The 24383-nt window shown below is 38.8% G+C and overlaps 5 protein-coding genes across 7 annotated transcripts; 2 read left to right on the top strand and 3 right to left on the bottom strand.

Annotated features, from left to right (window-relative positions):
- Nucleotides 1-245: 245 nt before the first annotated feature.
- Nucleotides 246-4416, bottom strand: LOC117625996 (espin). 2 transcript variants are annotated; one of them, XM_034357608.1, is made up of 5 exons: nucleotides 4007-4416; nucleotides 2785-3315; nucleotides 1249-1684; nucleotides 1040-1117; nucleotides 246-764 (listed from the first exon to the last, which is right to left on the bottom strand). In XM_034357608.1, the coding sequence occupies exons 2-5, from the start codon at nucleotides 3258-3260 to the stop codon at nucleotides 711-713; spliced, it is 1044 nt and encodes a 347-aa protein (XP_034213499.1). In that variant the 5' UTR covers nucleotides 3261-3315; nucleotides 4007-4416; the 3' UTR covers nucleotides 246-710. The 2 variants fall into 2 exon arrangements, with proteins under 2 accessions (XP_034213499.1, XP_034213498.1); XM_034357607.1 differs by having other exon boundaries at nucleotides 4057-4416.
- Nucleotides 4417-5560: 1144 nt separating this feature from the next.
- Nucleotides 5561-8986, bottom strand: LOC117624888 (transcription initiation factor TFIID subunit 11). Its single transcript, XM_034356389.1, has 5 exons — nucleotides 8465-8986; nucleotides 7926-8013; nucleotides 7659-7758; nucleotides 7249-7412; nucleotides 5561-5952 (listed from the first exon to the last, which is right to left on the bottom strand). The coding sequence occupies exons 1-4, from the start codon at nucleotides 8845-8847 to the stop codon at nucleotides 7285-7287; spliced, it is 699 nt and encodes a 232-aa protein (XP_034212280.1). The 5' UTR covers nucleotides 8848-8986; the 3' UTR covers nucleotides 5561-5952; nucleotides 7249-7284.
- A 3349-nt stretch (nucleotides 8987-12335) lies between these two features.
- LOC117625006 (leucine-rich repeat receptor-like serine/threonine-protein kinase BAM3) lies at nucleotides 12336-16844 on the top strand. Its single transcript, XM_034356559.1, has 3 exons — nucleotides 12336-12500; nucleotides 12547-15198; nucleotides 16085-16844. Exons 2-3 carry the CDS (start codon nucleotides 12576-12578, stop codon nucleotides 16420-16422), a joined length of 2961 nt encoding a protein of 986 aa, XP_034212450.1. The 5' UTR covers nucleotides 12336-12500; nucleotides 12547-12575; the 3' UTR covers nucleotides 16423-16844.
- Nucleotides 16845-17905: 1061 nt separating this feature from the next.
- On the bottom strand, nucleotides 17906-22178 carry LOC117624446 (pre-mRNA-splicing factor ATP-dependent RNA helicase DEAH7-like). Its single transcript, XM_034355690.1, has 2 exons — nucleotides 21710-22178; nucleotides 17906-21608 (listed from the first exon to the last, which is right to left on the bottom strand). Exon 2 carries the CDS (start codon nucleotides 21499-21501, stop codon nucleotides 18109-18111), a length of 3393 nt encoding a protein of 1130 aa, XP_034211581.1. The 5' UTR covers nucleotides 21502-21608; nucleotides 21710-22178; the 3' UTR covers nucleotides 17906-18108.
- Nucleotides 22179-22205: 27 nt separating this feature from the next.
- Nucleotides 22206-24210, top strand: LOC117624447 (methyltransferase N6AMT1). Of its 2 annotated transcripts, none has more exons than XM_034355691.1 (3): nucleotides 22206-22608; nucleotides 22974-23057; nucleotides 23173-24210. In XM_034355691.1, the coding sequence occupies exon 3, from the start codon at nucleotides 23185-23187 to the stop codon at nucleotides 23941-23943; it is 759 nt and encodes a 252-aa protein (XP_034211582.1). In that variant the 5' UTR covers nucleotides 22206-22608; nucleotides 22974-23057; nucleotides 23173-23184; the 3' UTR covers nucleotides 23944-24210. The 2 variants fall into 2 exon arrangements, with proteins under 2 accessions (XP_034211582.1, XP_034211583.1); XM_034355692.1 differs by having other exon boundaries at nucleotides 22974-23062.
- Nucleotides 24211-24383: the final 173 nt, after the last annotated feature.

Raw genomic sequence — 24383 nt, 5'->3', positions numbered from 1 at the left:
TGAATCAAATTGATTAGCCGTTAGTTAGTTTGATCAATGATTTTATTTACAAGGCCATGTAGTTGGTTAGCTATTTGTGAGCCCAAATCCAATTAAAAGAAAGAAATGTTAATTAATATTTCTTTATAATAAAAAATGGAAAAGTGAAACAGCTTTTGTCATTGATGGGAGGAAAACTGCATACGAAGCAGCTTTGTACACGAGATTAGCATGAAAAATAGCAAAAAGATGGCGAAATTAATCAATGACAGAAACCCAACAAATTTAAAATTAATTAATTAAAAATCAACAACATTGAAAAGAAAAATAAAATAAAATTCTAGTTATTTTTTATCAAAGGCAAGCAGAGTTGGGGTCCACAGACCAAGTCATGAGGCTCTTTAAAGTCGTCTGTACTGTACACCTCTCAGTCCGTGACCCAACAAAATGCCCCAAATCCCAAAAACAAAACCCCCACCACCACCCCTGAGCCCAAGAACAACATCTCAGCCGCTTTGCCTCTGCTCCTCAAAACGACAGATCGCATCATCAAAACGACAGCAAAGACACGGTGTGTGTCCTACAAGGCAAGAGCAGGTGGACTATCAAAAGGGTCCCACTGACTTTGGATGGAGAGGGCTCTCTCTCTCTCACTCTCTCAAATTTTTTGTTTTCATCATTTTTTTTTTTTTTGAATAAGTTTTACATTGTGGGGGAATAAAATACTAGTACTACTCGGAATCGCTGTCCACGCTCTCCATTCCCTTGAGTCCCCTTCGCTTTTGCTGCATACGCAAGCCACCCATAATCAACACAAATTAATTAGTGGACAACAAAATTATTTAACTAATTAATTATGTAATAATCTATATGACTTATTCTCCATCATAATTAATTTTGTTTTTCACTTTTCACCATCATAATTATTATTATTCTCCACTTTAAACACCCAATTATTCCCTCTAAGCAAAAGAGTACTAGGGACAATTCATATTTTTCAGAAAATTTGGCACCAGAAAGGAAATTTTATTTGGCAGGAATGAGCAGTGCAGCAAATTACCTTCTTCACACATTTCTTCTCCCTGACCTCATAGCGATTCCTTGTCAAATCAGACAGCCACATCCCTGGAAAACAATACTGCCAAAACCAAAACCACAACAACCCACAAAAAAATAAATGAATAAAAGTCGTTTCCAGTTAATGCCCAGAAATTAAAAATTATATATGAATGCGAATAAAATTGAAAAATAATTGTATATTTATTATACCTGGAGGGTTCTGTCAATGTTTTTGGCCCTTTTCTTGGGTCTCTGGGGGAGCTTTGTGCCTTTCATTGCAAGGAAATCATCTTCCTTCTCTTTTCTTGACAGGGCAATATAAATTCTAGGCCACTCAACCACTTCATAGTTGACCTTATCTGCTGCTGCAACTGGTGCAGCACCATTAGCAGTGGCAGCTAATTGGTCCGATTGCAATGAAGCAGAATCAGCATGGTGCTGACGATCAACTTGCACAGAGGGTCCATTTAGCTTGTCATCTTTGGCTGATGACCTGCCTGAGCAAGGAGGCAGCTTTCTGTCATTTTTCTCAGGAGGAGGAGATCTTTTCCCAGCCGTAGATCTAGAAACAGCTCGGCTGTTGCTGCCGCCAGTTGGGTTTCTTGATGGGGACCCATTAACCACAGCAGATCGATCTTCTAAATTCCTGGTCATGGCCAAAGAGGAGGTGCAATAAATGGGTGAGCAGAAGATGGATGAAGGTGGTGTTTGGTATTGGATGCAGGAAAAAAAAAAGGTGGGGACTTTGGAGCTTCTACACTTCCCAGGAGGGCAGATAGATAAATCAGAGGGAAAAGGCAACAAAAAAAGACAGAATTTAATACTCACTTAAATGAAGAAAAGCATATGAACCTTACTATTTATGCATCCTTAATTTACTAAAATACTCTCACTATCTCCAAGAAAATCTAATCTAAATACTACAAATTCCAATAATAAAAAAGGAAAAAGAAAAAAAAAAGAAAAGGGAAATGGGGTAGATGATTTTCAAAGATATGAGATTGTGTTTTTCTGTCTTTTGAAGAAGAGGACAAAAGGGTAGCAGGGGGGATTTATGAACAAGATTATTCTAACCTACCGCCAAAAGTGCAAACCCACAGGAAGCAAAACAGCGCATTTGAAGTTGAAACTCTTGGTCTTTTGATACCCACTAAATGAGACCAGGAGAGATAAAGCTGAGACTGAGACTCATGTGAGAGAGAGCGAGATGATTAATGAAATTGCATGCTATATCAAGGGGTAAAAAGGTAAACTAGATGAAAAATTATAAATAAAAAAGTGATCTTTCAACTTGGATTGAACAGCAGCGAGCAGCTAAACAAGAACATGGGTTTGTTGTACCAAAAAGAACATGGCTTTTTGTAAATTAGATCTTGATCCAAAGATTCAACAGTTTCCCACACAGAACAAAACAAAACCTCGGCCTTCAGACCGAAATTGGAAAAAAATCCACAATAAATTCATAACATATATTGGGGAAATAGGGCATGGGGAGACTCAGAGAATGAAGCCAGATTCAACCAATCGTACTAAAGACGATGACCCAAAAAGTAAAGCCCACCGTAATTGGAGGAAAAGGACTTTAAATATTTTTGAAAAAAAAAAAAAAACCAATCTACCAATTGATCTTTTGGCAAAAAAAAAATCTACCAATTGATCTTCAGCAATAAAATTACAATATTCCGTAGGAAAAAAATAAAATAAAAACAAAATAATGAAAGAGGTTGGGATGTAGGTATATGGTACCTGCTAGGAAGCAACGCGGACGCTTCCTTTCTAAGTCTGCCATTGGAAAACGACGACGTTGCGGAGGAGGAAGAAAGGGGCGGAGGAGGAGGCGGCGGCGGCATAGACTTGTCTCTCCTCTGCAGCTTCACACCAGCTTGCCTTGCTTGAGCTGAGGAAGAAGACTCATCGGTCGCTGCTCGGATCTCAGTTCTTGAGACTCTCGACCGCTTCTTGTGGCCCCACTGCAACAACACATCGCCGGCCCCGCGGCTGGGGCTTGGGGTCCGGCTGGGGCTCTTGTCCTGCCGCTGGGTCGGGCTCCGGTGGTGGTTGTCGGAGTTGGGTGAAGTGGGTCGGGCTTCGAATTGGGATTGTGTCGGGTCTTGGGTTGTGGGTTGGGATCGGAATCTGAATGGTTTTGTGGGTTCTAAAGTTGAAACTGTGCTGGTTGTGAGAGTCTCTGTCAACCCATCTTCTTTGGATATGGCTCTCATGGCTGGCTTCTTGCCATTGCTCAAAGGGACACAATCTGGGCTCACTCTCTGGTACCTGTAAAACACAATTCAACAGCAACCCATTAGCGAAATCCAAATGCAAATCTATTTATGCAGCTAAATTCATAACATCGAACAGCAATTCAATGTCAATTAGTAGCCATTACATGAACTATTCATAACCCAGTACCCCAAATTTCTATCAAATAGCTCTTTGAAATGTTAATTTTCTATCACCAAACCAGGAAATGGCTTGGATGGTTATGTTACTGAAACAGAGGACGTAGCTCGAGATCTTAGATGAAATTTTTGAAGATGAAGCAAGGAAGTTAACAGGGAATTATCTAATCTCATTCACAATAGAGAACGGAACTGGTCAACAAAGAGCTGGTTTGAATGTTGCGAAGGAGAGACCATTTTTCTGCTGCTAACAGCAAAGAGCTGAATCTGAGGAATCAAAACAGGGAGCTCTGTTTCTATGGCAACTGAGGCATTTCTGCTTTGCCAACCCAAATCCGATTGGAAACAGAGGCTGATTTCATAAACCCAAGTAAAAAAATCGGAGAGAGAGAGAAGATCTCATCCAGTAAACGATCGATTATTCAAAAGAGAGATAACAAAATTAAGCTTACAAAAACAAAAAGAAATGATGAAATCCGATCCCCAAGAATCAACCAACCAACAAACCAATCAATGAGTCAGTCAGGGTAATTTGTCGAGAATCACACAGACGACACACCACTCACCCATCAAACAAAACAAAAACCAAGAAAACGAAAAGGAGCAACAGGCAGACCTCATCATCATCCGCTGAAAAATCCCACCAGTCAGGCTCACAAGTCACAACATTAACATCATCTCCGTGTGTAAATGAAATGAAGAATCTCTAAGTCAAATTATTATCAGAAAAGAACGGGTTTTGTTTGTCAGGTTGTTCATCAACAATGACACGAAAAACGAAGCAGAAGCTGAGGAGCTAGAGAGAGAGAGAGCGGGGCGGAGGAAGACAAGTCTAAAGTCTGTTGAAAGGATCAGACAGGAAGACAGAGAGGAGAGCTGCGATGCAGGGAAAACAGGCAGAACCCAAGTGGGCGATAACATAAATTTATATAGGGGGACTAGTTAAGCTGCTGGCTGGGGGAGGAGGCTAACAAGAGCACTTGCACTTGTACCAGTAGGTACTAGTAGCGTAGTGCTAGCCATTGGGGAAGCCTCGGACTTGGTCACTTGAGACTCAGGGCTCAAGGTTCCGGGCTTACAAAGTTATTTGGTTTTGGGCTTCTCAGTTTTTCATTTTTGGTTTGAGGCTTCTCAGTTTTCAACCAACCCAATTGGATCTATAGGGCACTCATTTTTCACACCCAAATTCAAGTTTTATAGGCTTTCTATAGTAAAGATGTACCTTTTTTTCATTTTTTTTTCTTTGACAAATGTGATATTTTAAACTAATCTAATATACAAAAAGGGGTTTCAAACTCGGCTACAATGAGGCTGGTACACTATCTTGTTTAACTGTCCTAACTTACATTTGCGATATCTTTATCTTCGATGGCCTCCATTGTTTTTTTTAATTGTTTTTTAAATTAAGATTTAAAGTGCTTAGTTCTTTAATATTATAATATGTAGTAACCATGCCAAGGGGGTAGGTTTGTCACTATAGGAGGCCCATTTAATTTTATAATATGTAGTAACCTGGCAAAGGGGTTTCAACCAAAAACAAAAACTTCCAAAGGGGGTAGATTTGTCACTATAGGAGGCCCTTTTAATTTCATTAAACCTTGATCTGAAGAGCCGTTTCTAATAAACTGGTCAAGAACAGTTACACAATACAAAATGCTGTGTCCACCACCAAAACAAATGCAAAAATCTATGTCACTAGCTCATCTGTAATGTGCTCATTATGCTAACCATCTTTAATCACCCAGTCTTTTCTTTTTTATTTTCTTTTTTTTGTCTTCGCCAAGTCTTTAGGAGAAACACTTCAATTCAGAGTTCTTTGATATATAAAAAAAATATATATTTAAAAAAAAAAAAAAAAAACACTTGCATGAAATGAAAATAACATTATTTTGCTGTTCTCGACCAATAATGCTAAAACACACGTGATAATTTTTTGACATAACATTGTATTGTTGACCAGGAATAACAAAATAGTTATATGAAGCCTTGCAACCAAATTTTTCTAAGCCTAGAGATCTTATTTGTGGAAATAACTCCCAAGAAAACCAAGTGTCATGTTTTTTTTTTGCTGGGCTTAGTGCCGTTGGATATCTTTATAAACTCGTTCACAATGTGAAAAATATTCAAGTATCATCAATTGAATATTAGGATCCATATGAGTCTGACATTATAAGTTGGAATCTAAAAGTCCGAAAAGTACATGCAATTCTTGGCTTGGTTGAGACAAAAATTGCACATGGGCGGCAAATAACAAGCATAAGTTATCTTGGGTCACAATCAATCAAGGGGCAGTCTTCTGTTTATTCCAATTTTACAGGGTAAAATAAAACACAGAGCTGGCAGCACAAGCCTGCAGGGCTGTGATTTGAACCCTTCAATGTCTCCTAACGTGATCGAAGTCGAAGATACTTTACGAAGTATGGTTCTCTCCTTGGGTTGAAATAGCTATGGCCTTTAAGCATATGGGTAGACGATGTACTGCATCCCAACTCCAACTTACAGATCAGCGGGCCTGGAAATAACACCAGAAGAAAGATTTATTTAGAACAGAAGTAGAACAAGAAGTTGATAGGTTTCTTCACATAACAATTTTTTCAGAGTTCATAAAACAGTTTTGTGCAAGATACATGAGCTATATTTAGGAGATGTTATATCATCCTAGTAGTACAAACTAAAACCACGTGTAAATCAATTTGCCAACAAATAGTCTCCAACTTCAAATAAAAAGAAACGTGGTACCACAATGTGTAGTGAAAGGGATATCTCTAAGCAAATGGAGCCTTGAAACAAAACAGAAAGTGAACTCAGATAATAGACAAGTTTTGGGATTGCTAAATGATTCATGAGTGAGGGCTTCAGATCTTCAGTATGATTGGGTAAAACAGCTAAACCTACTATCAATTTATGGAATAAACCAAGGACAGCTCCGGAATGCTTTTGTCTCCAGGAAGGCACAACAGAAATGTTCAGAAATGTAGTTCATTAGCTGTCATATATACCCCAAGCAATGGGATCATGATCTGATATTTTGGTCTTAAAATCATGAGCCTAGTCATGAATCATGATCACACTGATAGGCAGGAAGCCAGGATTGACAATAATGTTTGACTCATGGCTAGCATCAATTCTGAAACAAATTAGACACGTTTTGCTCATGGATTGACATTTCAGAGTGTTCCAAATAGACAATAATCAATGCTCAAAACAATCAGACATGTTTTAATGATGGGATGATGTTTCAAAGTCTTCCAAGTGACCTTCAGAAAACCAACCTATCCCACCAGACACCACCTATGATGTTTTAAGTCTTAACCCTCAAAAGGAACAGGAGGGTCTTAAAAATGACTTTATAAGAAGAACAATGACGTTACTGATGAAAGTTAGATGACTTTGTAATTGACAACATAACATCATAGAGTAGGACAGTTTCTGGATCAACTTTACATTCTTAAGTTGCAAAACCAACCAGCTTTTTGGTTCTAGGTACAAAAACACATCATTATACAAGCATTTATCTGTCTGTTTCTCCCTTTTCCATTTGTTTCCTATTTCAGCTCATAGATTTAGAATTATCTGCTAAAGTATAGTTGGTCAGCTGGCCTAGCAGTATTCAGCTTCTTCACCATAGAAAAACAACGATTTAGTTCTAAATTTCACTTTCCAATTGTTAAATATTAAAGCAGCCCATTGGAAATACATGTTCTCAATTCGACTGCCTAAAAGGTATAGGACAGGACAAGAATACAGCAAAACTAGAATAATAAAAAGATAAATAGACACGTGATCTAACAAGGTTATGGTTGATAACCTGTCCAAGTAGATACATAAAATGAATCTGGTCCATCTACCGGAAGAGCCTGGACATGGATCTCTTTGGTACCTTCCCTTCAAGCTTCAATCTTCTATATGCTTCTCTAATGTGGCATGGCCTGATTGGCCCAGATTCTTTCCTCTCTGTCATAACTATTCTGGCTGCAAAAGAACATAGATAGAGCCTCGTGGTAAGACATAAAATGTTGAACCATTTAAGTACCTGTTACACTAAATTCTCTGGACCAAGCAATACACTCCTTTTTTTTATTTGTTATATCAGAGTCCAAAGGGTGCAACTCGAAAGGGATCACAATGCTACAGTGACACAAAAATCTAACAATATTAACTAAAAAAAATGTCATTTTTTCATTTTTATTTAGTGAAATATGAAAATAGATAACATACCTGTTTCAACCAGTTCACCAACAAACATCTTTGCTATCCCTGACACTACAATTGTCATAGGCATAGAAATTTTTGGAGTTCCACTGATGCTACCTAACAACTGCATGCAAATAATGTACACAAATATTAATGCCAAAATGACTGCTTTCTACAAGTTTTGATGCAAATATGACAACTCTAGAAAAGTGCTTTGCCAACCAAATTTCAATATGCAGCTAATCAGATCCAGAAATGCCTTCTACATGGAGAAATAATTAGGAAGCATACCCTTTTCATGTTGGATTTCTGAAACCCAGCTCTCCGAAATGACTCGTACCTACTCATCTGTTCCTCCGAGAATCGTGATAAGATAGCCCTGAAAGATTATTCAGACCTAGGAGTTTAAAAGGAGAAGACTAGTAATATATTACAGATGATAGATGCTGATTACAACAAGCTCTCAAGGAAGCAAAGCATACAACTCCTAGAAAGAAATAGGATTCAAATTGATTTAAAGCCTACCTAGAACACTGCAAAGAACACAATCTAGTCTAATAACCATCCATTCTTTACAAATTCTATTGTTTCAAACTGAGTTTTCATTGGAACCTACTTGGGCCCTTCATAGTCTAGTCTAGTTATCATCCCTTCATTCTTCCCCATGAATTTGTTCTATCAACTTGGAATATTTGTATTCATATGCAGCAAACAAAAGCATTACTGAAATGCAAAAATACAATTACCCAAGCAATTAAAAGACATTTAATTTCTTGAACAAAAGCTGAGCCATTAAATGGGTTTAAAGAAAAAGTGAGAAAGGAACATACTGCATCTTGGCCATTTTGTCAGGGTCGCCAGTGGCAGAGAACTTTCCGAGCTCAACATCCATGTTCTCTTCATCTTCGTCGTCGTCATCATCTTTGTTGTGCTTGACTACGGCCCGAGCAGAGGTAGAGGGCGCAGCTGTAGTAGCAGCAGGTGTTGTTCTTGCTGTAGTTACTGCTGTTGTTGGTGGTGGTGGTGGCGGTGCCGCTAATGGCGTGGCTGAGGAAGATGGGTCTTTGGAGCCAGGAGGAGGAAGAAGAGGGTCATCGTCTTCTTGGGTGTCGGGAGCGGTGCGTGCGGCATCAGGAGCCGCGGGAGAATCTGGCGGCGAGTCTTCTTGCTCCTCAAACGCCGCTTCGAATGGGTCCTTGGATTGCTGCTTCATTCTCTCTAGTTTACTATCTAGATTCTTACACTTTCATTCTCTCATTCAAAACCAATCTTAAAAAGGTTTCCCCAAAATCAAAGAAATAAAATTTTCTACACAAAAAATTTCTCTAGACCAAGTATCCAATAAGATGGTGCTGCTGCACAAAAAGGACAAAAGGCCATGTTTAGTTCTCCTTGGGTTTGGATCAAACTTGATGCTTTTTGTGGGCCGTTTCGGCTTTCCTTATTTGGGCTTTTGTTTTTTTATTTCATTGAATTGAATGAGTGGTTTTCCAATAAATAAACAAATAGAAAGATAAAAATTTGATCCCTCAAAATTGTAGAATGGAACTGTAACTGATATTGAAATTCTGAGAAAGTCATCCCAGAAGGACACCAAATTCTCCTTTGTGCTTCAACTGCGGTATCTTTTAAAAAAATGTTTGAGAAGAAATTATATTGCCTAGAGACCCAATGGCCGGACTTCAAGAAATTTTTCAAAGAGTTAGAAGATACAAATAAATAAATTTTAAAAAATTTCAAACTTTCGTTTTAGCTAATTTTGATTGAGGGATATATAACATGTTGATTGAATAAGAAATGATCCGGTGTAGGAATTTTGGAATGTTAATAACAGTTTCCTTATGCAAAAGAAGTATTTTATTTTATAAACATGTTAATCTTGTTACAACCATGTTACAAAGATAGTACTTAATACTCCAAATATGGATATTAATTTGGTTGTACGTTGTATAGTGTCTTTTCTAGTGTTATGTCAATGCTAAGTCAATTTTGAAAGGATATATGTTTATTGAATGAGTAATGATCCGGTGCAGGAATTTTGAAATGTGAGTAACAGCTTTCTTATGCAAAAGAAGAATTTTATTGTAGAAATATATTAATCTTGTTACATCCATGTTACAATGATAACGCTTAATATTCCAAAGATGGATATTAATTTAGCATGTACATTGTATAGTGTCATTTCTAGTGTTATGTCAATCCTAAGTCAATTTTGGTAAACGAAAACTTTAGTTTAGTAATTTAGGATTAAAGGTGTAGCATGTGGAAGAGAAATGGGAGACCTAAACCTAGTTAGGTGTGAGACTACATGCGATGGTGATATCCTCAAATATATCGACCCATATATTGCACTTAAGAGGTAGCCCATTGGTTTCTTGGTTAAAGTTAAAGAGATGATATAATATAAAGCCACTTTTATACAGATATGGTGATTCAAAGGCAGATCTGGTGATGCTAATACCATTCATTCATCCATATCCTCTTTCAAGTCATGTTCTTGTTTGTTTGGTTTCTTCCATAATAAAATTGATTCGGTGCCGAACTAAAGAAAATTCATCTAAATAGGGAAAATAAAACAAAATACATGGAACATGCAACATAGTGCTGCTTCATTGACACTCCACCAAACCCAAATCGGTTTTTGTTTCTTTCTTATTATAATGAGTCAAGCAGCCATCAGAATTTGTCATCAACTTCGTGCTCTATTTGCATGTAGTAGACTAGTTCTTTAGTGCCCATCAATCCTCTTCAAACTCAAAAAAAAAAAAACCTAACAACTTTCATGCTCCCTATAATGAGTTTCAAACTTTAACAGTTTAAGTTTTTTGGGATCAATAATTGTCTAATATGGTATCAGAGCTCTGATTCTATGGGGTTTTAGGTTTAGAAACTCAAACCCGACTTTCGAAAGGGTGTTAGCTAGTGGTTTTCTAACGTTTTCAAGGAAATGCCTCTCCCATTAGACAGGTGTGAGAGAATATATACCAAATTATTGTTCAAACATCTTGGAGAGTTGAATTTTGGTGACTTTAGAGGGTCATTATGAAGTCAAATGATCCAGATAATAATTAATGTGGCTAAAAGGGACCAACTGGCAGGGAAGATTCCGCCGCTGATGATGATGATAATGGACCATTGTTGCATAAACCAGTACATCATCAAAAACGTGTACAAGCATGGAACAATCACCTTATTACATGAGCTCAGAGATCAGGTCACCATTTTGGGAGGATCAATGAGTGCTTATCTTTTTTCATATTTAAATCAATAAAACAGAACTATAATAGCATTTCATTTTATTGAAGCAAAGCAATTTTACATGTCATTTTTGACTCTTTTCTGCTCTTTATGGTCCCATGGAGACATTGTCCATTATTGTGGTCGCTCAAAACCAAAGCAACCTTATGAAATTTCCTCTGGTGTTCATCCCACTTGAGGCATCAACTTTGTGTATATATATTTCTATGTATAGATCAGCTCTAGAGTCCTTGATTTCAGGTGAAAAAAATGGAACAGTAAAATAAGCTTCCCAATATGCCATAGCCATATTCCAACACAAACCTGGCCTTTATTGCCTTCATAATTATGCTTCCTCCTAGAGAGTCCTTTGTCCTCCTAACTCATTGACCAAATAAAAATATGAAAAAGATTCAAACAGGTCCACAAAGAGAGAGAAGACAGAGATTATTAAAGTGATGAATCCCAAAATCAATCCATATGCTTTTTCTTTTTTCACGTTCTGGTCTAAAGTAAAAGGGGAAGGAGGAGGGGGCTCCTCCAGTATAATAATACTGGTACTTATTCCAAACAAAATAACAAAGGAAGATGGTCTAAAAGAACCCAATTAATGTGTCCACTTTAAAAGCAAAGAAAAGAATCATGGAGTTTTATCTGCTTCTCCCCCAAGTTGATCATATCATTCTTTGGCTGATACTTAATCATCATTCAACTAAAAAAAGACAGTCTCATAGTCATTAACCTGTTTGCAGCCATCTAAGTACAAATGTGATGCAAGGAGCTTGTAGCTCAAGCGATTAAGAGCATTTATCCCTGTATCTGAGGTCCTAGGTTCGATTCCCCCTTCCCCCTTGTATAAAATATTTATATATAAAAAGTACAAATGTGATCCACACAACACACAAATGAAGTAAAAATTTTATCCAAGCTTTTATTGATAAGCAAGCAACATTTTAGGAACAGTTGGTGTATTTTGAACAAGTCAAAGCTTTTCCTGAAGTTACTTTGTACACAACATACACATAGTGTTAAAGTATCCCATCAGTTCATTGTTTTAATCACGGTAACAAAGTTAGAACAATATCATTGTCTTGTTTTGTTTTTGGGATCAAGCCTATATTACATGTTAAATCATAGCTTAAGCATAATATGAACAGGAATGTGTATTATCAGATTAATCAATTTTATGACCTCTAATCAATTTGGTTATGAGTTAGGTTGGTGAAGTGATTTCCTGCTTATGATCCCTACTTTAAATTATCAGCTGGGTCATGGACCTCTCTTCAAGTCTTGAATATTCTGACTTATGTTTTCTTCTTCTCAATCAGATTCAATAACAAGCAAAGTAAAGCAAGGGCAATTGTGTCATTCAGCTCCAAAGGTAAAGGGATTTTAAATATTGGTTGATCAAACGGTCTGTTGTTATGAATCTTTATATGCAAATGCATGAGCTGCTTTTGCTTTTCCTTTTTATAAAGTCGGAAGATGAAACCAAATATACTGTGGCAGAGAGAGCTTGAAAAAAATTGCAAGGCAAAGTTCCATATTTATAGCATCCAAGGTCTTTTCCCTGTCCATCTGTCTGGTGTCCACACTGTAAAATTAGAGTGCATATGAATGAAATGGTTGCTACTTTTCTTCAGCTTAACAAAAATAAGAGTTGGTTTCTCTAGAACCCTTCTTCTCTAATCCAAAAACCTTCCCATGGCCAGTTCTGCAATGAAGTTTGTCTTCCTCTCCTCCCTTCTTGTGTTCCTCACTTGTGTTCATTCTGTCTCTTCACATAACCTGTCTCTCAGAAGGCAGGCTTCAATCCTGGTTTCTGTCAAGCAATCTTTTGAAGCCTCAAATCCTTCTCTCAATAGCTGGAATGTATCAAACTACATGTTCATCTGCTCTTGGGCTGGTATCCACTGTGACAACATGAACATATCAGTTGTTTCATTGGACATATCCAATTACAATCTCTCCGGTTCTCTTTCACCTGCAATCACAGAACTGAGAACCCTTGTCAATCTTTCAGTGTCAGGAAATGGATTTTTAGGCATTTTTCCGCCCGAAATTCACAAGCTAGCTAGGCTTCAATACCTCAACATATCCAACAATGGTTTCAGTGGAAACTTGAGCTGGGAATTTGCTCAGTTGAAGGAGCTCATATTGCTAGATGCTTACAACAATGATTTCAATGGCTCACTGCCATTAGGTGTCACTCAAATTCCCAAGCTGAAGCGCCTAGACTTTGGCGGGAATTACTTTAGTGGAAATATCCCTCCAAGTTATGGAAATATGGTGCAGCTCAATTATCTTTCAGTTGCAGGAAATGATCTGAGTGGTTTCATACCAAGTGAGCTTGGTAATCTTACTAACCTCAAGCAGCTTTTCTTGGGTTACTACAATGAGTTCGAAGGCGGGATCCCACCTGAGATCGGTAAGCTGATCAATCTGTTCCATTTAGACCTTGCAAATTGTGGCTTGGAGGGACCAATCCCTCCAGAGCTGGGAAATCTAAAACAGCTGGACACTTTGTTCCTGCAAACAAATCAGCTTAGTGGTTCCATTCCAGCTCAACTGGGAAACTTGAGTAGCTTGAGGTCTCTTGATCTTTCAAACAATGCATTAACAGGAGATATCCCCGCTGAGTTCTCTGCGCTCCGCAAGCTTACCCTCTTGAACCTGTTCATCAACAAGTTTCATGGGGAGATTCCTCATGCCATTGCAGAGCTGCCCAAGTTGGAAGTCTTGAAGCTGTGGCATAACAATTTCACTGGAGCAATTCCTTCAAAGCTTGGCCAGAATGGTAAATTGATTGAGCTTGATCTGTCAAGTAATAAGCTCACTGGGGTGGTCCCAAAATCTCTGTGCTTTGGAAGAAGGCTGAAGATCTTAATTCTGCTCAACAATTTTCTCTTTGGACCTCTGCCAGATGATCTTGGTAAATGTGACACTCTCGTAAGAGTGCGAATGGGGCAGAACTATCTGACCGGATCAATACCACAGGGGTTTCTTTACTTGCCAGAGCTCTCACTTGTAGAGCTACAGAACAATTATCTTACTGGACAGCTCCTGGAGGAAGCAAGCAAGGTACCCTCCAAACTTAGCCAGCTAAATCTGTCAAGCAATCGCTTATCGGGGCCACTTCCTACTTCTATTGGAAAATTCTCTAGCTTGCAGAATCTTCTATTAAGTGGAAACCAGTTTACCGGAGAAATTCCATCTGACATAGGCCGGTTGGTAAATGCTCTCAAGTTGGATTTTAGCAGAAACAATTTTTCTGGCAGAATCCCTCTGGAAGTTGGAAATTGTCTCTCACTGACTTATTTAGATTTGAGCCAAAACCAACTCACGGGTCCAATCCCAGTTCAGATTGTTCAAATTCACATATTGAATTACTTCAACGTCTCTTGGAACCACTTAAACCAGAGCCTGCCAAAGGAACTTGGGTCCATGAAGAGCCTAACCTCTGCTGATTTTTCCCACAATAGCTTCTCTGGTTCAATACCACAAACAGGACAATACTTATTCTTTAACTCCACCTCCTTTGTAGGCAACCCTGAGCTCTGTGACTCTTCTGAAAAGCCATGCAACTACTCTTCAAGCTCGCCATCAGAGGATCACAATCAAAACGGCACCAGGTCTCAAGTCCTCGGGAAGTTCAAGCTTGTCTTTGCTCTAGGACTCTTGCTATGTTCATTTGTGTTTGCAACCCTTGCAATCATGAAGACCAGAAAGGTGAGGAAAAAATCGAACTCATGGAAGCTCACGGCATTCCAAAAGCTAGAATTTGGAAGTGAAGACATTTTAGAGTGCATAAAGGAAAACAATGTTATAGGGAGAGGTGGAGCTGGGATTGTCTATAGAGGAACAATGTCCAGTGGAGAGCAAGTAGCTGTGAAGAAGCTTTTGGGCATTAACAAAGGCTCTTCTCATGATAATGGTCTCTCTGCAGAAATTCAGACGCTTGGTAAAATCCGACACCGAAACATTGTCAGATTGCTAGCATTTTGTTCAAATAAAGAGACCAATCTGCTTGTCTATGAGTACATGCCAAATGGAAGTTTAGGTGAAGTTTTGCATGGGAAAAGAGGAGGATATCTTAAGTGGGAGACTAGGGTGAACATAGCCATAGAAGCAGCAAAAGGCCTTTGTTACTTGCACCATGATTGTTCCCCTCTGATTCTTCACAGGGATGTTAAGTCCAACAACATTCTGCTAAACTCAGATTTTGAGGCTCATGTAGCAGATTTTGGGCTTGCCAAGTTCTTGCAAGACACTGGAACATCAGAATGCATGTCTGCAATTGCTGGCTCATATGGCTATATTGCTCCAGGTACTTCTTTTACCACATAGATACTATACTAATTTGAGACATTTATTAAGTGTAATTTACTTCATTGAATTGAATAGGGAGACAATAGGCTAAGTAGGTCCATTTAGCTCAAAAGACCTACTTGATGCAGCACTTAGATAAAGTAATTAAGCATATTCCATATGTCTCCTCTGACTTAGTGAAATAAGTCAGCCACATTCAATAATACCAGGTTGCATGATTAGTTCAAAATTTTGATTTGTTTTGTTCAACTTGGTATCCAAACAGAGAACAGATTAATAGAAAATACTTCTTTTTTTGCATCTGCATAAATTCTGGCATATACATTACTTTGGACCAAAGAAGAAACTAGTAGTTCCATATGGATTCCCGGAAGGGAAAAGGCTCCACTGACATAGGAATTTCTCCTTTTGCTTTTTATATTGCTCTACACACAGTAATGGGGTATGAGCTTTTGCATGTCTTGAAACCATAAATAAAAAAAAGCCATGTTGGTTCAGCCCAATCACAAACCAACCTTTTTGACCAAAACCCATTGAACCCAAAATCACAGAAAGAACAAAATCCACATAACTCCAGAGCGGAGCATATACCCATTAAGAATCTTGATTGGGATCTAAGCTTTACTTTCCCTAAACCCTAGAAAGGGAGAGACATCTGTAAAGAATAAGGCATAAACCCCAATTACCTTTTCCTTTTACACACACAGGCTATTGCTTTAGCCTTTACTGTGCTGTGGGAGGAGTAAAAAAAATATATTAAAACAGTGGACATGTCATGTAGTTTCACTTAAATCTAACAATTCAATTTCAATTTTCTCACCCCTTTATTTTATACTATGGAAGTTTTCAATGAGCTAAATATTTTACTTTACCTCATGGAACAGAGTATGCCTACACATTGAGAGTTGATGAGAAAAGTGATGTGTATAGCTTTGGGGTGGTGCTATTGGAGCTCATTACAGGAAGAAGGCCAGTTGGTGGTTTTGGAGAAGAGGGTCTTGACATTGTTCAGTGGACCAAAATACAGACCAACTTACTCAAAGAAGGGGTGATAAAGATCCTAGATAAACGGCTGGACAGCGTTCCATTGGATGAAGCAATGCAGGTGTTTTTTGTAGCAGTTTTATGTGTTCAAGAGCAGAGCGTGGAGAGACCAACCATGAGAGAAGTTGTTCAAATGCTTGCACAGGCAAAACAACCAAACACATTTCACATGCAATGAAGAATGGCTTCATGGAGCAACATTTTGGTGACCCAGAAACCAAAAAAAGAGAAAAGAAAAGTCATGGACATGTATAATAACAGATGATTTTTAGATCAAGTTGCGAGAATGGTTGATTAATGGTATAGCAGTAGCTAGCTGGGGCCATAGTATATAACAAGATTTTATGCTTCTTTTTTTAATTATATTTGGGGTCTCTTTTATGCCTGGTTAAGATAGCATCTTTGCCCTACTGTTGGTGTATTTGTTAAATTCAAGCTTAGCTTTGTTCTGGTCATCAATGGCATGCAAAAGTGAAGTGGTGAAGCGCACTGTAAAAGTGATATTGGTAATGGTTCGTTTGTATTATTGTGTCATCATCATAAACTTATGACCAAATGATGTGAGGTTTCCTTTTTTATACTGTTTAGATTTTGTACTTATTGGTTTGTACTCTTGTGATTTGCCAAATTTGACGAGGTTAAATTGAGGAACACACTAAGTGGGGCAGGAAGCCTGCCATTTACAAACCAATGCATTTCAGAGTCTGATCAGTCTTTTCTTCTTCTTCTTAGAGTTTGTTGTAACCTGTAAGGACTCTGCTAAACCCTAAACCCCTTCTTGTTATTACTCTAGTCAATTTCCTTACCAACATGTCACAGTAATAGCAACTTAGGAAGTGAATAGGGGTAACCAAAAAAAAAAAAATTGAAATCTTTTAGAACAGACCATATCATATATAATATTAAGTTGCAGACAAAGTTTGTGAAGATCCAAGCTGCAACAACAGCTGTAGGAACCAACAAAAATAACATTCTCAGTACTACTAGTGATTTCTAGACTTCGGTCTACCGCGATTTGAGCTTCTCCCAAATCATTCTCCTTATTTAACACACCTTAATGACTTTATGTAGGATTTAAACAAAAGAACCTAGTCACATTAGGAATAGCACCTAAGGAAAAGGAAAAGGAGATTGGGGAATTTTAGGAAACAAATTAGGGCAAAATTAATTGATTTTTCCACATATTCAACAGGTCACCATCTTTCTAGTTAGGTTACGCAATTTTGCTATTTTTCATTAAAGAATTCGTAAGGTTAAAAGGGAAAAACAAACAAGCAAACAAACGAAAACGTAAAGAAACAAAGAAAGCTGCAAACTTGGGTTGAGGGATGGTGATTGAAGCTGAGTTAAGGAGTCTCTACCTTGGTCAAAGACGAAGGATTTATGAATGCCCTGAATGAAATTGAGGTGGGTTCAGCTGTTGCTCTCTCTTTGACTCAACTTGATCTTCTCGTCTCTTCTTTTTGTGTCTTTGCGAAAGGGTTTATGAATCCTTGCTCGCTTTGAAACCACATTCAGCCCAAATCGCCAAAAACCCAAAATCATAACAACGGAAAATCCATTGAACTCCGGAGAAGAAAAGACAAGAGTCATATGGCCAAACATTTAGAAAGGGGTGTGCATAGCAACTGAATAGAAGTCTAATTATGTATAGTTTGATATAATGCAGAAAATTAGAAATAGCTCCTACCATTAAGGAGATTTATAGAGTTGTCAAGGCTGCAGTCATATGCGAGGACAAAAAGGCATAAGAAGATTCCAATGAAGAATAAATAGGTTCTTCCTTTGTGCGTGTGTGTGTGTTAACAGCACTGTTTTCCTGCAGAAAAGTAGGATTGAATCATATGTACAAATTGATTCACATTTACAAGCCAAGTTTCTTTGGCCTCATATATGCAGAAGAGCCATGGTGCAAACCCGGCATTGACATTCGCTGCTGCTGTTGCTGCTTGGATCTCTTTTCCCTCTCCAGCTCGCTTTCTTTCTCTGCCTCTGCTTGAGCCTCTCTCAAATTCTCCATTTCCTCCATAGCTGTTTTCTCTTCCTTTCGCGTCTTCTTATGCTCCAACATTGACGTATCTGACTCCTTTACATAGAAGAACATGGGTCCCAACTCAGCCAACCATTGTGGCTCCACTGCTGTGGCACACTGCATATACTCTTTTGTTGTCAAAATCAATTCATGATAAACCACATACTCTGGAGTGCATCCCATACCATAAAGAGCACTGCTCGGGTGTAAATGGCATGGCATCCCAGTCCTGCAGTTTACATACTCCACCACACCCTTCAATCTTGCTGCATTGTGAAAGTATGCGGAGCAAATAGCTTTTTTCACAATATCAGTATCAGGCCCACAGGATGAAATTGGGATTTTTAGTGTCTTCAGGATCTCTAGGAGCTGGGACCTCACCTCTCTAGCCTTTCTCAACCCTTTAACATGCAAAAAATGGTCATTGCACCAGTCTCCCCGATACTGCTGTTGTTTCCACTGCTGATAAACATTATACAGTGTTAAGTGGTCGGACTCTGGGATGGAAAATTTCTCCCGTGCAGCATCGCTCACCTCTGCCCTATCTTTGGGCCTAAAAAATACTGACGGCACCGAAAGCATGGACACAATCGTCAAAACCTCATCTAAGCATTCCATCTCTTCACCCATCAACAGCATCTTAGCAAGTGGAGGGTCCAATGGCAACTGTACCATTTTCCAGCCCAGATCAGTTAAGCGGCCCTGATTGTTAAGAGCACCCAACACCCACAACTGGTACATAGAATTGAGAATATTATCCTTGGGAGGTGGGTCCATGAAATCAAAATCTAGCAAGTTATCAACCTGAAGAGATTTGAGCAACAAGATCACATACCCAAGGTTGGTCCTCTGAATCTCTGGCACAGGATTAGGCAGCATTTCATTTCGGTATGCATTCTTTGTGTACAGCCGATAACATGTTCCAGGCTCAGTTCTGCCAGCACGCCCAGCACGTTGGTTGGCAGCAGTCTGACTAATAGGAAATACTTGAAGAGCATCCATACACATTTTGGGGTTGTATACTTTCATTTTACAATAACCCGTGTCAATGACATACAGGATTCCATCTACAGTCAAAGATGTCTCAGCAATGTTGGTTGCTACAATGCATTTACGAACGCCATCTTCAGCTTTTTGGAATATCTTTGCTTGCAAGTCAGCAGGCAACTGTGAATATATAGGGAGTATCAAGAGTTTTGGCACCCGTTTCTTCGAGGTGGAGATAAGTTGTTCCATCCGCTCTGAGAGGGCATAACAAGCTGCCTCAATCTCATCTTGGCCGGTCATGAAGATCAGGATGTCACCGTGAGTGCTGGTGATGTGAATAGCTATGGCCTTCTTCACTGCAGCTTCAACATAATCTTCACATGGGGTTTCATTGTAGTTGATAGTTACAGGAAATGTTCTTCCAGGAATTTCAAAAATCGGTGCACTTCCAAAAAAAGTCTGGAATTTCTGAGCATCTAGTGTCGCAGATGTCACAATGAGCTTAAAATCACGACGTTGGGCAACCACTTTTTTCAAAATCCCAAGAAGAACATCCGTGTTTAGTGACCTTTCATGGGCTTCGTCCATCACAACTACGCGATACTTGTCAAGATCAGAATCTCTAAGTGTTTCATGCATAAGTACTCCATCAGTCATGTACTTAATTATGGTATTCGGTCCAGTCACATCCTCAAAACGAATAGCATAACCGACTTTCTCGCCAAGCTCAGTCTCCATCTCTTCACTAACTCTTTTTGCAACACTCATGGCTGCCACACGCCTCGGTTGGGTGCAAGCTACTATACCGTTTACGGTGTATCCATCCTCATGCAGATATTGTGTCAGTTGAGTTGTCTTTCCAGAACCAGTTTCTCCAACAACAACAATAACTTGATTTTCTCGAATTACCTGTAGTAATTCATCTCTCACAGAATATATGGGCAAACACTGCCGTTGCTGTGAGATGGTTTTTGACTTTGCAAATTCACTCACAGCCTCCTCATTCTTCATATGCTGTTTAAACTTTGCATCTTCTTTGAAATCAATTTCACCATCTGTACCTGTGGCAGCAGTATCTGTGCCAATCTGCTCTGCTGTTTTCTCAACACCAAGGATTTCACCTAGTTTGGAACCTGCAAGCTCCCAAAACCGTTGACGAGATTTATTCAAATTTTGCTTCTCATGGATTCTTCCAACTAGAACAGACCCTTTGCGTGAAATTATAGCCATATCAGACGTGGGATCCTTTATTGGCATTACTGGCTCTGTTTGCTTGGTAAAAACAGCACTGTCATTCAGGAAAGGAGGCTTTAAATTTGTATCATGCACAAGAAGAGTAACTTTGTGTTCTTCTTCATCATCAATCTCAGTCTGTGCCTTAGTCGCACCAACAGCACCAGATCGCGAAAGTTGACTATCTTCCCACCGAGCATTATCAGCATTGAGCTGAGACATTTTTCTGCTCCGAGCAACATTCATCTTAGTGCCATCCCTTCGAAGCAATCTTTTTGCCAACTCTGCTTCCTTCTTCTGAAAATAAGCATCATTTCCATAAAACAAAGATGAGCTATCAGTTGTATCAAACATTGCATTTCCTTCTTCTCTATCATACCATGCAACGTCAGAATTGTAATCTATCTCTTGACGCATGATTTCTCTAATTTTGTATTTGTGTTCTTCATCCAAATCAGTCTTATCACCCTCTCCGTCCTTGAATGACTCTGAATTTTCTGAATAAATGGTAAGTTTATGGGAACCTGCGCCATGTTTCGAACTTGAAGATTTGATTGAGTATCCAGAAGGAATTTCAACTGGCGAGAAATCCCATGGAGAAGCAGCAGAACCGGCTTGATGGCGCTTACTAGCATTAGAGTAACTAGAATCCTGCCATCCCAATCTCCCATCATCCCAATCAGATGATCTGTCATGTTTCCTCATTGAACCTTCACATCTACTCCGCTTTCTTCCATATCCTCCGCCACATTGGTCTTGTTCATATCGTCCACCGGATTTCCTTTGATGATAATAATCCTTACCATAATCACTACTATCATGTTGGTTATCTATTCTCTCACTTATATGGCCTTCCCGTTTTGCATTAGCATTAGCAAAGACATGTAAACCCAAAGGAGATTTCTTCTCAGGAGGCTTATAAAAAACTCTATCATTCCCAGGAACATAAAATGCCCCACCACCACCACTCTTCTTGGGTTCCATTGTTACCTTCGTCTTGTCCATGAATTCAATCACAAACTCTCTCTTCTCTCCCCTTGTTTCCAAAAGAAAATCCCAAAACACAATTCCACAGTAAGGAAATTGTTTAGGAAATTGTTTTTGCCTTATATCTTGCAACCCAAAAAATTGGGAAAGCTTAGGAAACAGAATTTGAGAAAAATTACTCAACTTTCCCACAGACGGAAACGTAAAGAAGCAAAGACTTTTTTACCTTGGTCAAAGACAAAGGCTTTTTTGAATTGAACTTTGAGATGGGCAGCTGTTGCTTCTCTTCGTCTCTTTGATGGGCAGATGCACGCAGACTCAAATTGCCAAAGTTCAAACTTTTCTCTGTTTCTAGGGCTATTTAAATACACGTCAACTTCTACTGCTGCTAAAGGACTTTTTCTTTTGAGGGATGTTAAAGGAAGCTAAAGACTATCGAAAATCTATGCATAAAATTTAATATGTTTCAATTTTAACGCCTTCTAATTAAATTCTCAATCTAAAAGTCAACAAATCAAATGGGAACGAAGAAAACCCATTAAACCTTCAGAAAAACCTGCAAAGTAAGAGACTTTCCCACCAAACCCAAAGCTCTGGGTTTCAGAAACTAGGTGGGAGAATTCGACTATCAAAGTGGTTGTTATATAATTTAGTGCAAAATTTGGGCGTGACAATAGAGATATATAAGGAAAAAAAACTTAATTTTGAAAAGAGAGAGAGCTAAGCAGGGGTATGCGGTATTGAAATTGATGGATGGTTTGGATCTTCAAAAGCTGTGTGCGTCCCAACACACCCCAATTGAAATTTCATTTTGTTGCAAGGACTTGGGAGAAATAAATAAAAGCTTTGGGCCTTTGGGATAGCACAGCCCAAATGGTGAAAACATAGGCCAGTTCAGAGGGAGAATCAGCTGTACCCGGAGCGCATGTGCCCTTCCTGTTCCCTCCGCATTATTCCGAGTTTTGGCTTTTAACGCTTCATCTTCTCCACTCTAGTCGGCTACAAACTCCAGTTCCCGCTTTCACCTAGACGGAATAAACAAACTCCAATAACCCTAAAAAGATTTCAAAGCAAGAAGGGGAAGAAGAAACCAACGAATCAGTTCTTGTTGTTTGATTTCTCAAGGTACTATCTTTTGTTTAATTTATTTCTTTTGGGCTTTTGTATTAAAGATGTCTCCTTTCTATCAATCACTTATTTTGTAGTGCAATTTCTTATATCAACTACTAAATCACTGCGTCATTGTACTTTATTTTGAATCTGAATTTTGGATTTCTTGAGGGATTCGTCCCTTCACTCATTGAACATTTGAGTTTGTTCTTAGGTTATTATTAAATTCAGATTTTGTTAAGTATCATACTTTGAAGTATTATTGCTGAGACTGGAAGTGTACCATGATTATTTAGAGTGTTCAAATACTATGAGTTGCTGCCCATTTTGTTCCATGGTGAAGCTAATTTTGTGTGTATTGCTTCTTTGGCACACCCCAGAGCTACCTAGGGCTGGAACCCAAAAAATATTATTTGATTTCTGTCCAAACTACCAACCAAGGGAAGCAATGGAGTAATGGACAGGTAAGGTGGGGTTTTAGCATTTGTTCCAATAATCATGCTCATGGATTTTGGTTTTGGTTGTTGGAATCACATCAATCTTTACTCTCACTTCCTGGAAACTACTTTGTTATGATAGGTCCCATACAAGATGTCCTCTAGAATCGCCCAAATCCGCCTTGTAAGCTCTCATCCAGAGGTTTATGAACCATGTGATGATTCATTTGCTCTAGTAGATGCTCTTTTAGCGGATCGAAAGAACCTGTTAGAGCATCAACCAACGTTGTGCCTGGAACTGGGCTGTGGTAGTGGCTATGTAATTACTTCTCTAGCTCTTATTGTTGGCCAGGAGGCGCACTATATTGCAACTGATATCAACCCCCATGCAGTGAGGGTGACTCGTGAGACATTAGAAGCACATGGGGTTCATGCAGAGTTGATAACCACTAACATTGCATCAGGACTCCAGAAGCGTCTAGCAGGATTGGTTGATGTTATAGTTGTGAATCCGCCTTATGTGCCGACCCCTGAAGATGAAGTGGGTCATGAAGGAATTGCCTCTGCATGGGCCGGAGGGGAGAATGGCCGTAGCGTGATTGATAAGATACTGCCTGTTGCTGACAATCTTTTGTCGGAGAAGGGCTGGTTGTACATGGTCACTCTTACAGAAAACAATCCCTCAGAGATATGCCTTCAAATGAAAGAAAAGGGCTATGCTTCCAGAATCATTGTCCAGAGATTGACAGAAGAAGAAAATCTACAAATCATCAAGTTCTGGCGGGATTTTGATTCTCAACTAGAGGCAAAGGGAATGGTAGCAAATAAAACAGTTTCTTCGAGGGTCATGGAGTCTTTGCTCTCTCAGTTCCATATAATGCCGTTTCTTAGAGGCAGTAACAAACAACAGTAGCTAATGGATAGCCAAGGGGCAAAAAAACTAGTTTTCTAGCGTGTACATGATAGATAAATGGTTTTTGTTCTCATCTTCTTCTGACTTTTGGAAACCATTGTTGGAATGTCAGATGCACACCATTGAATTATTCGGTGCTGTCCTGGGATTTGCATATATGAAAGTTCATTTTTGCATGAAAACTTGCAAATACTGGATTTATTTTTGTTCTTATTACTCTGCTTGTAATTCTTAGCAACAGTAATCTACATTTCATCATTTAGAATTTGTCTTTCTTCGAGTTTTTACAATTTCTACGCTTATCAGTAATAGCACAAATTTGATCAAAATTGTTAATGAAGATCTTGTTCTAATACCATTTTATTATATTGGACATATGAAATAATTATTGTGTGATGCTTGAAGTTTTACTGATGATTCTTTCTACACAAGAAGTGTGG

This window comes from Prunus dulcis, chromosome 4, assembly GCF_902201215.1.
Source record: "Prunus dulcis chromosome 4, ALMONDv2, whole genome shotgun sequence".
NCBI classification, from domain to species: domain Eukaryota; kingdom Viridiplantae; phylum Streptophyta; class Magnoliopsida; order Rosales; family Rosaceae; genus Prunus; species Prunus dulcis.
This window is presented reverse-complemented; position numbering and strand designations above follow the sequence as displayed.

Coding starts and splice junctions, on each gene's coding strand:
- LOC117624447 (XM_034355691.1), top strand. CDS start 23,185: ATGTCCTCTAGAATCGCCCAAATCCGCCTTGTAAGCTCTCATCCAGAG.
- LOC117625996 (XM_034357607.1), bottom strand. Junction 1,685..2,784: donor TCCGCGTTGCTTCCTAGCAG/GTACCATATACC, acceptor GGCCATGACCAG/GAATTTAGAAGATCGATCTG. Junction 765..1,039: donor AGAAGAAATGTGTGAAGAAG/GTAATTTGCTGC, acceptor TTGCGTATGCAG/CAAAAGCGAAGGGGACTCAA.
- LOC117625006 (XM_034356559.1), top strand. CDS start 12,576: ATGGCCAGTTCTGCAATGAAGTTTGTCTTCCTCTCCTCCCTTCTTGTG. Junction 15,199..16,084: donor ATATGGCTATATTGCTCCAG/GTACTTCTTTTA, acceptor CTCATGGAACAG/AGTATGCCTACACATTGAGA.
- LOC117624888 (XM_034356389.1), bottom strand. CDS start 8,847: ATGAAGCAGCAATCCAAGGACCCATTCGAAGCGGCGTTTGAGGAGCAA. Junction 8,014..8,464: donor GACAAAATGGCCAAGATGCA/GTATGTTCCTTT, acceptor ATAATCTTTCAG/GGCTATCTTATCACGATTCT. Junction 7,759..7,925: donor AGAAATCCAACATGAAAAGG/GTATGCTTCCTA, acceptor ATTTGCATGCAG/TTGTTAGGTAGCATCAGTGG.
- LOC117624446 (XM_034355690.1), bottom strand. CDS start 21,501: ATGGACAAGACGAAGGTAACAATGGAACCCAAGAAGAGTGGTGGTGGT.